The sequence below is a fragment of the Amia ocellicauda genome, chromosome 13 (genome assembly GCF_036373705.1).
Source record: "Amia ocellicauda isolate fAmiCal2 chromosome 13, fAmiCal2.hap1, whole genome shotgun sequence".
Taxonomy (NCBI): domain Eukaryota; kingdom Metazoa; phylum Chordata; class Actinopteri; order Amiiformes; family Amiidae; genus Amia; species Amia ocellicauda.
This window is the reverse complement of record NC_089862.1, coordinates 37232425-37250866: the sequence shown is the minus strand read 5'-3', so window position 1 is coordinate 37250866 and position 18442 is coordinate 37232425. Positions and strand designations below refer to the sequence as shown.

The following is an 18442-nucleotide window of genomic DNA, read 5'->3' as shown; positions in this document are numbered from 1 at the left end:
CACACGCACACACACGCACACACAGGTCTGTGCTGATGTTTTCTCTGAGGGAGAGCGTGAGAAATAAACACTAGAAGCATAGTTTTGTAGAACAGGGTTGCAGCTCTTACCCCTGAAGGCAACAGGTTTCCCTTTTTTATTGTAAATGATTCAGATCTTAAGGCCATAAGAAGTGCAGAATAAACAGGTCTTTCACACAGTAGTGAAATGAAACGCAGTAGAAGCCCTAAATCCGATTACCCCTCCGGCCTGGCCTGTTCGTGTCTCTGGTCCTTGGAAGACGGACGATGGCGTCGTCCCTCCTGACACGTGCAAGAGCTTTCGTTTGGTGGAAGAGGAGTCTGAGGCTGGGCTCTCGGGTAGTAAAGGTAGTGTCACAACAATAACAATGAAGAGGGAACGCAGCTCTTGGGTTTCAGTCCATAGCAGCAGGGCTGGGTCCTGTGGCTTCACAAGGCCAGGCCAAAGGACAGCCTGAAGGCCATCTCCACAGGGACCTCCTCCACCGAGTCGTGGAAGCACACGTAGAACTCCTGAGGGGTGGGCTCCAGAATCATCCTCCTGTGGGGACACGAGCGACAGTGAGGGGGAGTGAGTGTATGCAGTCAGAGGACAGGGGTCTCCCCCGACTGCACTAATCTAGACCCTGGGATTCCTCTCTCTGTCTGTCTCTGTCAGTGGAGGACTAAATTTAATATTCCTAGATACATTTCACATTCCTAGAGTTTTAAAGCTGACTCTGTTCCTCTGCCCTGGCAAGGGCTGACACCGTCTCTCAACAGTACAGATTATTTCTATAATTTCAAAAAATAGCCCTCTTATCTCCGAGGCTCTGCTTTCTGTTGTTTAACAAAACTTGCTGTGCCAGCATCCTTGACCAAGAGGTTATTCATTCATAAAGTCTATGTAGTAAGTCATTTAAATGTCTCGTTAATTAGTTACAATTTGCTTATGAAGCTTGTTTGCACCAATCAAGAAGGAGAGGACTGTCTTCTCTCTCTTGTACACAACCCATACAGTGAGGGAAAAAAGTATTTGATCCCCTGCTGATTTTGTACGTTTGCCCACTAACAAAGACATGATCAGTATATAATTTTAATGGTAGGTGTATTTTAACAGTGAGAGACAGAAAAACGCATTTCAAAAAAGTTATAAATTGATTTGCATGTTAATGAGGGAAATAAGTATTTGATCCCCTATCAATCAGCAAGATTTCTGTCTCCCAGGTGTCTTTTATACAGGTAACGAGCTGAGATTAGGAGCACTCTCTTAAAGCTCGTTTAAGCTCTTTACCTGTATAAAAGACACCTGTCCACAGAAGCAATCAGTCAGTGGGCAAACGTACAATATCAGCAGGGGATCAAATACTTTTTTCCCTCACTGTAAAACACCAAATGTCTGAGGGAACTGTCAGGCTCCCTGCAGCTGCTGTACTAAAGAACCAATCTTCTACCACACGAGTGTCGTGCTGTTTTCTGCAACTCTTCAGTCAGACTCTCTCAGTGCATGCTGGGAATGAGTGTGAGCTGGCCGGTGTGAGTGACTTTTTCTATCTTGTTTTCTGATTCTTGGTTTGTATCTACTGTTTACACTGTTTCTGGTTTTTGTTTTTGTTGTCTGTGGCCACTATGGCCGGTTTGGGGGGGGCCCAATCCCCTGAATTTCCCCTTCGAAACCCTCACCCGCCCTCCTGGCGTTAAATTCACCCCCGAGCTGTTTTGTCCTTCGAGAAGTGTGTGCTGGCCGTGGGAGAGGTGGTGGGGTGTGGAAACATCAAGTCTGCCTCCCGAATGAGGGGCGCCAAAAACTGAGTTCGCGGATAAAGAGTGAAGAACTGCATTTCTTCCCCTGTGTGTGAACAAGGTCACGGTCACTGAGGAGGAAGCCGAGGGCAGGAAGTGGCGCTCTGGGCCGGAGCAGTAGTCGAGGGGGGCCACCGACTCGGGGAGGTGGGGGCCCCGCTCTGACCGAGTCTCAATTAGCGGGGACTAGTGCAGGCACGACCGCCGCTGTGCCAGGAATCGGCAGAGGAGTCAGTGAGGACAGGCAGGTGGATTCCCAGACGCTGGGGCCTAGTGCAGGTACGGGGGTACAGGGACCTGGGACTGGTGCTGGACAGATGGAGTCACAGACTGCGGGGACGAGTGCTGGCAGCGGGAAAGCGGAGTGGAGACCGACGGGGATATTGAGCGGGGGCAGCGGTTGCCGGTGCAGGGTGTGTGGATGCAGGGCATGTCGGTGGGGAGACTGGAGAGGGGGTGCTGGCCGGGGCTGCGGAGGAGAGCGGTGCCACAATGGCACCACAGTCAGGGATGGAGATCACACTGATGGAGCCAGAGACTGTGAGAGACGGTACTGGGAGGGGTGACGGGGGGCTCTCTAACTCCTCTTTTGCTTCCGGCTCATCCACGGGTCAGGATTTTGCGGGCGGGTACAGCGCCGGTCGTATCCGGCAGTTTCTGGAGCGGAGCATCGTGGGAGGGAGTTTTTCCTTGATATTGACTTGGTTAATTGTTCCGGCCGGGCCCTGGGAAGAAAAGGCACCGGCACTGTGGTGTTCACAGATAAGGAGAGGTGGAGTCTGAAAACTGTTCTTGGGAAACTCGGGCACACAAAATGATTGTTCAAGTCTTGTCTTTTCCTTTCTCTGTCTTTCAGTCTGGTTACACTTTAGAGGAGGTGGTGGCTGGACATCTACTTAAAGTTAGGGCCACCACTGAACAAATGTCTTCTGTATTTATCAATGTGTACGCGCCAGCTGACGGGAGGTAGGGCTGTCTGTCTGGGTGCTCTGAATGACATCCTGGATAGCTGTCCTCCTGAGGATTTTTTAGTTTTGGATGGGGATTGTAACTGCACTACCGATAGGATGGATCAGAAATTAAAAGAGCCACACACACTATCAGGCAGGGTTTTAAAATGATCCATGGAGAAATACGATTTACAGGATGTGTGGAGGGGTTTTTATCAGGAGGACAGGCAGTCAGAGGTAACGCTCTCTCTTTTGCTCGCCTGGATCGGTTTTACCGTTTTAATACAGTTTTAGTTGTTTTAAATCCTGTTTTATTACTCCTGTTGGTTTTACTGATCATTGTTTAGTTGTGTGTAGTGTTTGTATCCCTGCAGTCAAAGCTAAGAGCGCATACTGGCATTTTAATTATCTTTTATTGTAGGACTGCCATTTTAGGAACCGTTGCTGTCCGTCCTGCAGGAGAGTCTGGCTCAAGGGAAACTGCCTTTCAGCTGCAGGAGAGCAGTCATTACGCTCCTGCCTAAGAAAGGGGAGCTGTGTGACTTCAAGAACCTGTCGCTTTGCTGTGTGCCGATTACAAGCTGTACTCGAAGGCTCTGGCCACCAGACTGCAGGAGGTGGTGGGTCTGTCACGCACTCGGACCAGTCTTACTGTGTCCCTGGCAGGTCCGTCTTTGATAATGTATTTCTGATTCGGGATGTTCTGGATGTCTCCAGGCTATTGGGTCTGGACACTGGTCTGATTTCCCTGGATCAGGAAAAGGCATTTGACCGGGCTGAACACCAATATTTATGGCACACATTTATAGCCATGGCTCGGGTGCTGTATAGCGTCATTCAGAGTGTAGTGAAGGTTAACGGTGGGTTAAGGGCTCCTTTTTGTGTGGGTAGGGGCATACGGCAGGGCTGCTCGATGTCGGGGATGCTGTATTCCCTGGCCATTGAACCCCTGCTCCACAGGGTGCGGACTGAGATCTCTGGCCTGTTCATCCTGCCAGCCTTTCATGCTCTCGGCGTATGCAGACGACATCGTGGTCATCGTGGGGGGCCAGCAGGATATTGACCGGCTCAGCGCAGTGCTACGGGACTTTGAGACGGTGTCGTCGGTCAGTCAACTGGTCCAAGAGCTGTGCTGTGCTGTGTAGAGCCCCCCCCGGCTCTATCTGCTGGACTACAATGGCAGCGTGGGGGCTTCGAGTACTTGGGGGTGCACTGGGGGGATGAGGCCTCCAAGGAGAAGAACTGGGAAGGTGTGCTGGGGGGGCGCAAGGGAGGCAGGGCCGCTGCCGCTGACTGCTCCTCCAGTTGTCCTACAGGGGGAGGACACTGATCATCAATAACCTGGTTGCATTGGCGCTGTGGCACCGCCTGGTGTGTGTGCCGCCTCCTCCACCACTGCTGGCCAAGCTCCAGAAGGCGGCGCTGGAGTTCTTTTGGGACGAATGAACGGGCTGAAGCAGTGTGTGCCCCCGGGAGGAGGGGGCAGGGTCTGCTGCATATCGGCAGCAGGGTGGCCTATACAGAGCGTGTGTACGGTCCCAGCACAAGCCTTACTCTCCACACTCCCCGACACTCTCCGCCGAGCCTGGCTGGGGGTCGGGGGGGCGCGCAGCCCTGCTGATGGTTCTGTACAAGCTGCCGTTAAATAAGAGAGCTGGGATCTGCAGTGGATTCCTTTGTGTCGCTTCTTAATCCCAGTGCTGGTGATGAATGTCCGTTCTGCCACCGTCAGGAACCGTTGTTGGGGGTTTCAGTGAGTGTGCATGTCTCACCCCTCTCTACTGTTTAAGGATTTAACCTGGTTTTTAGTGCTTCTGCTTTTATTTTTGGTACAATGCATACGAAGCGCATGACATATGTTGCCCAACTGACCAACTTCCTGCTTGGCCAATTGTTTTTTCAATTAACTGATAATAAAGTGTGGTTAAAAGTCAAAGTCTCTGTCTCTCTGTTGGCAGACCTACCCGATCACCCAGTAGGTCAGGGTGGGGGGGGGCTTCCTCTGGTCGGTCCAGTTCTCGGGCTGGCACTGGAACAGAACCCCGTGCTCCTTCACCGGGCCGAGCCCGCTCAGACTCTGTCTCCCTGACTCTCCCGGCGCCCGTTCCTGCAGAGGAGAGCGGCACGTGTTTACCAACACGTCACACCACCAGAGAAACACGGATTTGTGTGAATGTCAGCGAGTCGGTAAAGGAGAGGTGGAGCGAGCAAGTGAAGGAGAGGAAGCGGGGCGTCACCATGGTGGAGCGGCCGGGCCTCAGCAGGGCCCGGATGGCCACGCAGCAGCGGTGGAAGTTCCTGATGAGCTGCGGGTGGATGGAGCCGCTCAGCTGCGCCAGCTCCCGGTGCGTGGGCGCCAGGAAGATGCCCCGCGCGGTCTCCATGCACACGTAGTGGAACAGCGTGTTCTCCACGCCCGACGACAGCCTGGTGAGGAGAGGAGAGGAGAGGAGAGAAGGATGAGGCGCTCTGCAGGGTCACTGGGAACGCAGAGACGTCCGAGCAGGACAACGCTTTCACTTCCTCTGCATCTCTATGATGCTCACTTCAGGGTGTTGTACATCTCCTCCGTCTCCCTCTCGGACAGGCTCTTCTTCAGGGTGCCCAGATGGAAAGGGTTCGGAAGCCTCTTCTTGGAGCTCTACTCCAGTGTCACAACACACACACAGAGACACACATACACAAATATGATCAATAATACACTTCAATACAGCACACAGACACACAAACTCTCTCTTGGCTGAATTGAAGTGTGCGCACTGGATTGTTCAGCTGTCTATAATTGCCGGACTCCTGTATTCTCTGTGACTGATTTATTTCCCTGCTCTGCTGCTTTTCTTCACTATCTTGTAAACTGTACCTCATTATTGCACCGAGTTTATTTACACGCCAAATGCCTTTATTCAGGACGACTAACAGCTGAGTACAAATCAGTACTGCCACCACCACCACCACCACCACCACTACAACTACAACTACTACACACAGAGAGTTGTCACAATCTGAACAAACTCCCCAGCGATGTGGCTGAAGAGACAATGTGGGAACATTCAACAACAGACTGGATAGGATCCTTGATCACTTAGTTATTAATGGACACCAAACGAGCACGACGGGGCGAATGTCCAATTGAGAGGAGGCCACTCTCATGTTTCTTACTACTACTGATAATAATAATAATAATAATAATAATAATAATAATAATAATAATAATAATAATAGAGACAGCCGTACCTTGAGTAGAGCTGTGCTGCCGCCACTTCCCTCGGAGCCCCCGGAGCCCAGCGAGTCTCTACGGCCCTGCCGGCGCCCGGCCTCAGGGGTGGAGAGCGGGCTGAGCGCGGAGACGTCTCCGGGTCCCTCGCCGCCGCTGTCCGACAGGCTGCGCTGGGGGCTGGGTCTCCGGGACCGCAGGGTGGCCTCCCCGAACAGCCCCCGCCGGCCGGTGGGCGAGGGCGCCTTGGAGGAGCCGGGCAGCCGTCCGAACACGGGGGAGCCGGGGACACTGTCCAGCCGGTCGCGGCCAGCCGGCAGGAACCAGTCTGCGCAGGACAGGCCGGGTGTGGGGGGCGCAGCCAGGCGCTCCTCGATGCTGCCCGCCAGGCCCTCCAGCTGCAGCAGTGTGGCCTTGACCTGGTCCACGTATACACAGTCCGGGCCCTGGCTGCCCTCCGCCCGTGCCGCGCAGCCCCCCGCCTCCAGCAGCACGCACTGCAGGAAATGTCTCTGCAGCGACACACACACACACACACACACACACACACACACACAGAGACACAGAGACACAGCAGGTACACACACACACAACACATAATCAATGATCTGTGCATTTGCATCTGAACATGTCTGCTTTGTTCAGAGCAGCCCTGAGGGTAGCCAGGGAAACAAAACAGAGCGTTCAGAGGTGTCGAGTTCCCCACTGGGCTCCCCCGGTCCTCTCGGCCCGTCTCGGCAGCGAGTCCGGTGTGGGGCGGGGGGGGGCGGCGGCAGCTCGGGGGAGCACTAATCTCACAGGAATGTGTGCGATTCAGAGAGCCATAATGGCCACCACAGGGGGCAGATGGAGAGCTGAACGGGGATATTTGAGATCACTCTCCACAGTTTAAGTGTGTGGGATTTGTGTCATTTTGTTTCCAACGTTGGAAATACTTTTGCCAGGACTGCATGAGTTCCAGCCCCAGGATTTGAAATAAATCAACACACCCAGAAAAGGCAACAGATGCTTCACTTTTCCACAAACCATGTATTGTAGAAAAATGTACCTCATCCTATATTGTCATCCTTTCAAATAAATCTGAGGCGGGGGGGGTGTGCTCACCAGTCCCACGATGAGCAGGAAGTGCCGTGCGTGGGGGGGCTCGGTGTAGCCCTGCGCGGCCTGGGCGGGGGGGTCCGGCGGAGAGCCACGCTGAGGAAACACCTCCCTCCACACGAGCAGCTGGCCCACGCGCTGTGCCCCCCCCAGGGCCAGCAGGCAGTAGTGCTGGCAGTACAGAGACACGTCCATCAGCTGCTCTGTGGGCAGGTGGGTCGCGATCAAATACCCCTGCAACACAGACAGAGTCACAGACGCACAGACAGACAGACACAGAGTCACAGCTGTATTAATATGTAAATGTAATGTGATGATTGTAAGAGCAGCACCTGGACCCACAGGGGAAAGACTCCCACACTGCGAGTGAAAGTGGAGCAGAAAAGCCCAAACATCTAAACTGCAGTGAGATCAGCAAATTAATTCTGCTTCCCTTGTTTTCAGTGGGAGAACCCCACCCCCACCCCCCGTGTTTTCAAGACTTCTGTGGTTTAGAAGTGTTTTTCAGGTTTTTCCCTCCATGCAGGGACTGCCGCAGCACTTCAACAGCAGCCCCCCCTCCTCCCAGGCAACACTTGCCATAGAGACCGTTGCTGTTTGCACCCTGACGGCGTTGTGTGTGCAGAGCCCTCTGTGTCAAAGACGAGCCGAGGCCCGGGAGCCATCAGCAGGGCTCAGACTGAACGTCTGGGTACAGAGGTTTTACAGGCCTTACCTTGTAAAACAAGCAGGAGCCCAGAGTCACATACAGGCGCCTCATGCCGTAGTAATCCTCGGACTGAAAGACAGGAAACGAGAGGCGTTGCCGAACACCACAGGCCCAGCGAGGCGAAGGCCGGACGGGCGGACGGAGATCGTTGTGAGACCCGAGGGAGGGTTCAGAAAGCACATTCTAATTTTGTCCCGTTTAAAAATCACAGGGATACAAAGGCATGAGAAAACCCTCTGCACTTTATTTCACAAACCAGCAGAGAGTCAACGGCCGCCCTGCTTACCATCTCCCCAAAGTCCGCCGACTCCAGGTCAGACAGGATGGTGTCGATTTCCACCTGAACGAGACAAACGAACAGGAGAGACGCATTACAACCTCAATGCGGGGGACAGGGACTAGAAGCACCAGCGCAGTCACTGAACTCTCGGACCAGACCGCACTATGAACACCGGGGCGCCGAAGGCCAAACAAGGACCCAGGGTTGTGGTCCTGTTGTGGGAGGAGCCCCTGAGGAACGGGCTGGGCACCTTGGTCTCGGGGGGCAAGGAGAGCCAGCGCAGCGCCGGCACACAGTCCAGGAACAGTGGGCCGCAGAGGTCGGGGGCAGGAGATCCGCCACCACCACCCCCCCACAGCTTCTCTGGCTGGAGCCGCTGCTGGAAGAACAGGCAGAAGAAATGATCCAGCCGAGGCACGTTGTCTGCCTCACAGAACGCCCTGCCGTCAGGAGAGAGGAGGAGGAAGAGGGAGAGGAGAAAAGACTCGATTTATCAACATCACTTTCATTTTCATCCGTGCAATCCATGTAAGATCCCCGCAGAGACCAGGACGTGAACCAGGAAGTGGCCCAGCAGCAGCCATGCAGGTCGGTCAAGCGTCCAGCAGTCCAGTGTGACCACATGGGTCTGAGCCCAGCTGCACTGACCTGTCCAGGGAGCCGTACATCACCTTCAGCGTCCGGACGAGCCCCCTGATGACGGGCTGCAGCTGTGGAAGAGGGACCCTTGCAAATAAAACAGAAACGATGTCATCAGGATGTGCGGAGAACCGGTGCTCGTTACAGGGCCCTGCTGGTGAGACTCCCCCCATGTCGATGCAGTTTAAAGTCCTAGATGCCCGGGAGCCGCCTCACCTGTCCGCAGGTAGGCCGATGACCAGCAGCGCGTCTCCTTCCTTCCAGTAGCCCACGTGGACCAGCTGTTTGTTCAGCAGCAGCGTTGAGCTGAGGGACACAGGGAGCAGCGGTGAGCTCCAGAGGGACAGAGCAGCTGAGCGCCTGGCCAGCGTCCGTCCCTTCCTTCACTTCAGCATCTCAAGAGCATATTTGTGCAACAGCAATGGTGGCACAGCAGGGACTTCATTCTGGACCCCCAAGGACCGTGAGAGAAGAGGTGTCCCCTGTCCCCTGCATACCTGATGATCTGTCCCCCGGTGACGGTCCCCAGCATGTCGCAGAGCGTGAGGAAGATGCCGCGCAGGCCCTTGAGTGGCCGGGACGCCTCGGACACTGGGTACTGGTACAGGATCTCCTGCTGCGAGGACAACAAACAACAATGACACGTGCAACATTGGGTTTTATTCATTCAACCATTTCAGTCGCTCTCTGCTTTTCTCAAGCTTTCTATGGTCTAGGAACGGCCGTTTGAGAAAACATTTGTTCAGCACTAAATCACTGCTCTAGCAACCAGACTTATTCCAGGTCTGAAGGGAATGTCCTACTGAGAGACTGAGGAACTGAACCTTTTCACCCTGGAACAGAGGAGACTACGTGGGGACTTGATCCAAGTCTTCAAAATCATGAAAGGCATCGACCACATCAAACCAGAGGAGCTTTTCCAGATCAGCAGGGACACACGCACCCGGGACACAAATGGAAATTGGGCTTCAAGGCATTCAAGACAGAAAACAGGAGACACTTCTTCACACAGAGAGGCGTCACAATCTGAACAAACTCCCCAGCGATGTGGCTGAAGAGACAATTTGGGAACATTAAAAAAAGACTGGATAGGATCCTTGATGGACACCAAACGAGCACAATGGGGCGAATGGCAACCTCTCAATTGGACACCTTCTTATGTTCTTATGTTCTTATGTTCTTATGTTCTTATGTTCTTCTCTCCGCCCCTGGCCTGGCTCTCATAACCAAGGAAACGAGAGTCTCCCCGGCCAGCCAGGACTCAGCTCTGGCAGACGCTGTTTCTCTCAAGGGGAATGTTTTCTTCACTCGCCTCTGAAAGAGGGAGGCTGGCATCAAATCCTAAACGCAGCAGCGATTCTCCTTTCACCGCGGCTGCCGAAGAGGTCAAGGGCCAGCGGAGATGGTCGGGACAAAAGGAGGAATCTTACGTCTGCGCTCTGCGAGGGACAGCCGCCCAGCTTCGCTGGCTCATTAACCCAGATCTCCCAGTATAAAGCTCGTCAACACGCCCGCCTCTCTCATTGCGGCCGAGGTCTGGCACCGCGAGAGGAGAAAAGGAGAAGAAAAGAAAGGGGAGAGGGAGAAAGAGAAGGAAAAGAAAAGGAGAAAGAAACTTGGCACAGCTAATTGGCGAATGTTCAGAGAGATACGTTGGTAAAGGAAGTGCAGCCTCAAGTGTCCAGGACTCCTCAAGCCTGCGACCCTCACTGAATCAACACAGAAGAGATTCACAAACTTCTGCGTTTAAAGATGCACAACATACCGACACCAGTGCTGTGTGGACAGCACTGAAATGGACCGAATCAAACCCTGTACGCCAGCTTCCTTCCTTTCAGAGCTTTGAAACATGATCTATTATCTCTGTGTTATTTTTGTTGTTAATCAGATTTTTCTCCTATAAGCTGGAACGGTGGCGTGACTTGCAGAGTTCTTTTCTCCCCCAAAAGCATGACTACAGATTTCCAGCCCTTTCACTGCAGAGTCCGCCCCGGGGGACGCCTGTGAGCGACAGACTCTACACACCTCCTCTCTGGAAGACTCCGAGTCCAGCTTGAGCGACAGGTACATGACCACGTGGGGGATGTCGCCCAGGGACATCTGCAGCTCCGCCGTCTCCTCCCCCCACAGCAGCCGCACCAGCGTGCTGACCGGCGGGGCGGCGGGGCAGCCGGGGGAGGGCACCGGGCCGGCGGCCTCTGCGTGGACAGGGGCCGTCTCCAGCGTCAGCTTCACCTGGGCAAAAGACAGAGCACAAACGCGCTGGTTACAACAGATCCGGGCCCATGCTGGCGCTGCGAGTGCACAGGCAAGGCTGTCCTCACGCGGTCTGGCAGGGCCGGTCTCTCCCATTGCAGCCGCTGACTCAGGCAGGTTCGGTTGCCAGATCCCTGCACATGGCCAGCGTCAGTCCCAGCATGCACTGCTGCCACTTCCTGCCACCGCACTGCCTCAGACGGGTGCTAATGACAGGGCTGCAGATACCCGGCAACCACAGTCCTTAGTATCTGTCTTTTTCCGTATAGTTTTGCATGGATATGTGGCGACTTTCCCCTCGAATTTAGACATTAAAAGTATATATATATATATATATATATATATATATATATATATATATATATATATATAAATCCTACGGTCTGGATGTTATGTAGCCTGTGGTGGGGATGTCTCTACAAAGATTCACCCCCAAATAGTCATTTCTGGTTCAATATGATGGTATAATTGCACTGTGTTCCTCTCTGAAAAAGACCTGCTACTCGAGGCCAAGCAGAGCGGTCAGAAGACATCCCCATCCGGAAACAGCCGTGTGCTGCTCTGGCAGCTGCTGCCTGTCGCACTCGTCCTCTCAGGGGCGTCTGTTCTCGCTTCATCTTGTGCAGGAAGACATTGAGCGTCAGACAGGCTTGTGTTCTGGGATCGAGTGCCCTGAGCTGGGAGGGCTCGGCACTGTGCTCAGGACTGGGCAGGAATGAAGGAGGACTGGGCTGGGCTCGAGTACTCTGTGCTACACACACATTGTGGGTTGTTAACCGCAGTGAAATGCAGGTTGTCCACTCCACTGTACTCTCTTTCCCTGCTGGATATGCACAGTGCATCGGCCCTCATCAATCCCGTGAGAGTCAGAGTGGCAATGAAGCAGATCGTACAGCGTCTGGGAGACGAGCACAGCGTCTCGCTCTGTGTCTGCGTGAGACTCTCCGTGTCTCCCAGCCAGCCGCCCTGACTAGAACCACAGAGGAACTGTGCTTCCTGTGGCTTCCTAATTGGGCAGACGCATTTAGGGCCCCGATGGGGTAAGTCTAGGCACTGTATCATTCAAATAAAAAAAATAAAAAAGGCGAGATGGATGTAAACGCAGCTGAAATAAGGCCGGGAGGGGGAAAGATCTGGCTGATAAGGAAGGAAAAACGATTCGTCTCGCAGTGTCTCAGTATGAAGCCGGAGCAGAGGATCAGAACAGCAGGGGCCAGACTCTACAGCTTTACCACACATCCCAGCATCTGAGCCCCGTTTACTGCCGACTGGAGCTCTGCGATGCCCAGAGCCATCCCCCACCCTGTGCTCTGCAGGGAGCTCAGCTCAGAAACCACAGCCGGGCCGGGGGGGGTAATTGCAGGCAGTGTGAGAGCTGGGGTGACTGTGGGCAGGACTGAGTTACACATCTGCAACACACACAGCCAGAGAGTTTCCATTAAAAACAAACAGACCCCCCCACCCCGTTCTCCGCTCAAGCCCGTCTCCCTCCCTGCAGCCGACTGTCAACTACAGCCGCTCAGAGTATATATTTGTATGTTATTTATTTATTTATTAAGATATGTGGAAAAAAACAACAACAACTAAACAAATCCCCAGCAGGGAAGCAGAAGCGTGCACAACACACGTGCCGTACAGACAGGTCTCTCTCTCTCTCTCTCTCCCTCCTCTCTCTCTCTCTCTCTCTCTCTCTCTCTCTCTCTCTCTCTCTCTCTCTCTCTCTCTCTCTCTCTCTCTCTCTCTCTCTCTCTCTCTCTCTCTCCCTCTCCCTCCCCCTCCCCCTCCCCCTCTCATAGTGTCGGGGTGTACCTGTGTGGGCCCGGGGATGCAGGACAGGACTCGCTCGATGTTCTCCGACGTCACGTCCACGTCGTTGACAGCGATGAGGACGTCTCCTGACACAAACAGAGGACAGCGTCAGAGTGTCAAAGACGCCCCGTGAAACCTACTGCCGGACAACACGCTTTGTTAGGACAGTCATCGTTTCTGATACAATAGTAGCCGTTTGAAAGCTAAGGCAAGAACGTCTCTGACAAGAGGGCCCTCTGGCTCATGTGACTGGTGCCACTTGGTGCAGTCGGGCCTGCGGTGCTTCACTGGGTTCTGTACTGTAAAACCCACATGAAGCCTGAGAGAGGGAGACGACCGGGGCCTGGAAGCCTTTCAGCGGCACATGCTTTAGCAATTACGACACATTCACAGCCTGAGAGCGGTTTCAGCTGCAGCAAAACTGTACGAAGAGGAATGGCGCTGAAGACGGGCACCGCTGGGCTGAGCTCTGACTGGCAGGCACTGGGTGGGCAGCCATTTGTGCCGTGTCCGTCTCCGCTTCTGCCCACTTGCTACAGAAACCCGACCAGCAAGCATCCTAAACACAATACCATATGTGCAGCAGTGCAGAAACGACACAGGTTATCTGTGGGACGAACCTGTCACTCGACACCGCAGTGCCGCCTCACTCACCAATCAGAATCTGGCCGCACTTGAGGGCGGGGCTTCCTGGCAGCAGCCCGTGCACGGCCAGCCTCTCCTCCTCATTGGCTGCGCTGGGCTCCTCCCCCTGGCCGTCCTGCTTCCTGTCCCAGACCGGGCGGTGGAGGATGCCGATCAAGGCCTCCAGCAATCCCCCCTGGGCCGCCCCGCCGCCCGTCAGCCTCTTGGGGTTGACGTAGACGCAGACATCCCTGAGCGCCGGCTGCAGGGTCGGCCCCGGCCTGGGCCCCGGCTGGCTCTTGAGGATGGAAGCCGGCCGTGAGGAGGACGGGCAGCCGTGGCCTCCCTGTCTGTCTCCGCCGCGCCGGGATGGCCGCTTCCTCCTCAGGATCTTGGCCAGTTTCTTGAGCCGGGGCTCTGGCCTGGGCCCCTCTCTCGGCGGCCCCCCGTGCGGGATGATCTCGGCCTCCTGCTCGCTGAAGCGCACGTGGTTGGGGGCCGGGCTCTGAGCGGCGGCCTGGGACAGAGCAGCCTCCTCCTCGCCCTCGCTCAGCTCCAGGTAGAACAGCTCCCCGTTCCTCTGCACGTCGTCCAGCCACTCCGGCTCCAGGTCACTGGGGGGGGGGAGCAGGGGTCAGGCATCAAGGGTCAGCAATGCAGCGAGGGAGAGAGGGGGAGAAGGAGAGCGAGAGGAAGAGAGGGAGAAAGAGGAGTCAGGATGTGGTGAGAGAGGGATAGAAAAAGGAGTCCGGGTTTAGGGAGAGAGGGAGTGAGGGAGTGTGAGAGAGGGAGTGTGAAGGAGGGAGGGGAGAGAAGTTGAAGGCAATTTGAACAACAGTATATAAACATACACTGCTGGAGGTCACAAGGTCACGGCCTATGACCCTTTGTATTGTGTAGATTTTTTTACGTCCTTATTAACACTGAAAGCTGGACGTGGGAGATTTATATGCAGTGGAAAATAGTTTTGCATTGAATATTGATGATGTTAGTTGTTGTTATTGTCTGTATCTGCTTCGGGTGACTTTTTGCCAATTCGCTCTGCGCTGCCTTAAGATTTCAAGCACACCGGCATATTGAGGATCTACCTGCTGTCAAAAATACTGCAGTAACTGTGCCTTTTATCTCATGCCTGTACAAGTCAAAGCCCCATCCCGTCTCCGGTCTTAACGCTCGACAGGATCTGGTCAAAACTGTGTTTTCAAACGAAGTACCACACACTGCGATTACCAAAATCTGCGTTAATCAGTTGTTTATTTAGTAAGAGCACTTTTAAAAGTCCTCACTTTCTGTACACATGATCTGCAGCCGGGTTACAGTTACAGCAGCATAATCTGTTTTTCACATTCGAGGGCTTAGGATTTTTCTGGAGGGGTTTAACTTATGTGGCATTTTTAGAAACATTGTACACACCACGAGAAGCCGATGGCAAGAAGCGGTGCGTGCGATGGGACAGCGTTGGACTAGGCTTCCGAAAATAAAGTTCTAACTTCGCAAGACGCAAACCAAAAATCTCAGCCCGTCATTATTCTCTCTCTCTGAAACCACACAACTCCTGCGGTACAGAGCTCTGCAAACCACGTTCATAAATGTCCTAAAGACGGTGAAGGGCATATAATTATTTATGAAGATTTACTTTCCAAATTGGAAACAGAAACGTCTTCTGCTCACGAAGGAGGATGGAAGATGCAGAACAGTAGCTCTATTTTTAAACGCTTCTTTCCTTCACTTTAACTCAATAAATGAAATGAACATTTAGAGGAAAGAATTAAGCAGCACAGTCAGCCCTTTTAGAAGTGAAATGTCTCACAGATTCAGAGGCGATGCTAATCTCTTGCACAGGGTTTAATTAGTTAGGAGAAGAGGAAGGGAAAGTATTAAACACAGTGGATCACAGAGGGAGGCTTTGAGGTGGGAAGCCAAGGCCAGCCCTCCTGCTTCAGGGAGACGGGGAAACCAAAATGCGACTCTGAAACCTTCTCAACGAACTGTATGTTGCTTGACTGAGAAGACCTTCCATCAGCAGTGCAGATCTGCAGCAGTGTGTGCCCGTGCAGCTGTGTTATGCTTGAACTGTATCTCAGCCCAACACTGAAGGCCTCCTCTGATCTCTGCAACTGTCCAAACCGAATCCAAACCTGCGAAGCTGCCAACACACGCTCAGCACCAACCGCACAGCCTGCCTGCAGCGAATGCAGAAATACACAAGTGTCTGCGCAAAGGAAACGCGAGATCAGACCTCTGCAAAGCACCGAGATATTCTCAGCCTGGACCAGAGACCAGGATCTGCGCTGGACGGGACAGACGCCCTGTGATGAGGCCTGCTGATTATGGCCACACAACTCCGACCACCGGCTCACATGTCCCGTGGTCAGAAAGAAGGAAAGCAACCCTGAACACAACTGAACAAACTGAAAGTGCGATTGTCCTCTTATAGAATAGCCGGCCGCAGCAGCAGTATCCCAGACATGCAGAAGCATAGCACCACGTTATACTAAATGAACTCATCGGTGTATGGATTTGCCTTGAATATCCATTCGTGAATATCGTTAAAACAATAGGATGTTGGGTTTTTTTGGATCACCTATTTGAATATCATCTAACTCTAAGACTATCAGAAGACTATCCACACATTTGGCAAGAGGCAGGAATTGATTGTCTTGTTCATTACAGATCAGAAAATCGATGCGTTTCATAGGGAATACAACTCTTCTCACCACTGACTCCAATAAAGCAATAAAGAGCAGCAAACAGGTGTTGAAAACAGTGCCCAAGACTCGTTACACGTCCAGGTATTGTGTTTAATGGTGCTAGTTGCCTACAGTCCATCACAGAGCAGCACAGCGGTGTCCACTACACTGGTGTCCACTACACTGGTGTCCACTACACTGGTGTCCACTACACTGATGTCCACTACACTGGTGTCCAGTCATAAAGTCCCAACAACGCACAGCGAGTCTTCAGCTCAATTCCAGATCTGAAGCTGTAATTGCGCATCTCACCTCACCAGCTGATTCACTAAACGATATAGCGCTGACTTACAATATACAGGCCCTAGAGCGCAGTGCTTCTTGATGTAGCGCACATATTACTGCATTGCACAGTTTTGCGTCACGTTTCCTCCTCCAGTGACGGGTCTTACTCTGAGTCTGAGCGGCTGGAGCCGGAGTCGCTGCTGCTGCTGCTGCTGCTGCTGCTGCCCTCCTCCTCCTCCTCCTCCTCCCCTTCCCGCTCCCTGTAGGGGTCCAGGGTGAAGGGGGACTCCAGCGAGTGTGTGTCCTTTGCAGCCATGTTAGCGCGTCTGCGCTTCACTCCCGTGTTGACACGCCGGCGCCATGTTGCAGCCGCTTCCGGGTTGTGCCGGTCACGTGATGCAGCGCCCGCGTCCGATTGGCTGCGGCGGCCGTTGCCATAGGAACGGGGGACGCGCAGGGGGGGCGGTTTGCACAGGAGCCGCGGAAGCGAATTAACACCGTTTACACCCCTGAACACTGTGTAACACCGTTTACACCCCTGAACACTGTGTAACACTGTGTAACACCGTTTACACCCCTGAACACTGTGTAACACTGTGTAACACCGTTTACACCCCTGAACACTGTGTAACACTGTGTAACACCGTTTACACCCCTGAACACTGTGTAACACCGTTTACACCCCTGAACACTGTGTAACACCGTTTACACCCCTGAACACTGTGTAACACTGTGTAACACCGTTTACACCCCTGAACACTGTGTAACACTGTGTAACACCGTTTACACCCCTGAACACTGTGTAACACCGTTTACACCCCTGAACACTGTGTAACACCGTTTACACCCCTGAACACTGTGTAACACCGCTTAACACCGTTTACACCCCTGAACACTGTGTAACACCGTTTACACCCCTGAACACTGTGTAACACCGTTTAACACCGTTTACACCCCTGAACACTGTGTAACACCGTTTACACCCCTGAACACTGTGTAACACCGTTTACACCGTTTACACCCCTGAACACTGTGTAACACCGTTTACACCCCTGAACACCGCTTAACACCGTTTACACCCCTGAACACTGTGTAACACCGTTTACACCCCTGAACACCGCTTAACACCGTTTACACCCCTGAACACTGTGTAACACCGTTTACACCCCTGAACACCGCTTAACACCGTTTACACCGCTGAACACTGTGTAACACTGCTTGCACTGCTGAACACTGTTTAACAGTTTACACCGCTGAACACTGTTTAACAGTTTACACCGCTGAACACTGTGTAACACCGTTTAACACCGTTTACACCCCTGAACACTGTGTAACACCGTTTACACCCCTGAACACTGTGTAACACCGTTTAACACCGTTTACACACCTGAACACTGTGTAACACCGCTTACACCCCTGAACACTGTGTAACACCGTTTACACCCCTGAACACTGTGTAACACCGCTTAACACCGTTTACACCCCTGAACACTGTGTAACACCGTTTACACCCCTGAACACTGTGTAACACCGTTTACACCCCTGAACACTGTGTAACACCGTTTAACACCGTTTACACCCCTGAACACTGTGTAACACCGTTTACACCCCTGAACACTGTGTAACACCGTTTACACCCCTGAACACTGTGTAACACCGTTTAACACCGTTTACACCCCTGAACACTGTGTAACACCGTTTACACCCCTGAACACTGTGTAACACCGTTTACACCCCTGAACACTGTGTAACACCGTTTACACCCCTGAACACTGTGTAACACCGCTTAACACCGTTTACACCCCTGAACACTGTGTAACAGTTTGCACCGCTCAACAGTGTTTAATAGTTTGCACCGCTGAACACTGTTTAACAGTTTGCACCGCTGAACACTGTTTAACAGTTTGCACCGCTCAACACTGTTTAATAGTTTGCACCGCTGAACACTGTTTAACACAGTTTAACAGTTTGCACCGCTCAACACTGCTTAACACTGTTTAACAGTTTGCACCGCTCAACACTGTTTAACAGTTTGCACCGCTGAACACTGTTTAACACAGTTTAACAGTTTGCACCGCTCAACACT

The 18442-nt window shown here is 53.0% G+C and overlaps 1 protein-coding gene across 2 annotated transcripts; it reads right to left on the bottom strand.

Annotated features, from left to right (window-relative positions):
• Positions 1-88: 88 nt before the first annotated feature.
• On the bottom strand, positions 89-16722 carry intu (inturned planar cell polarity protein). 2 transcript variants are annotated; one of them, XM_066720818.1, is made up of 16 exons: positions 16524-16722; positions 13412-13995; positions 12758-12843; positions 10718-10927; positions 9190-9308; positions 8909-8998; positions 8702-8779; positions 8304-8493; positions 8060-8113; positions 7780-7842; positions 7071-7298; positions 5987-6478; positions 5299-5393; positions 4990-5179; positions 4717-4859; positions 89-561 (listed from the first exon to the last, which is right to left on the bottom strand). In XM_066720818.1, exons 1-16 carry the CDS (start codon positions 16670-16672, stop codon positions 450-452), a joined length of 2883 nt encoding a protein of 960 aa, XP_066576915.1. In that variant the 5' UTR covers positions 16673-16722; the 3' UTR covers positions 89-449. The 2 variants fall into 2 exon arrangements, with proteins under 2 accessions (XP_066576915.1, XP_066576916.1); XM_066720819.1 differs by having other exon boundaries at positions 9190-9305.
• Between the last annotated feature and the right edge of the window lie 1720 nt (positions 16723-18442).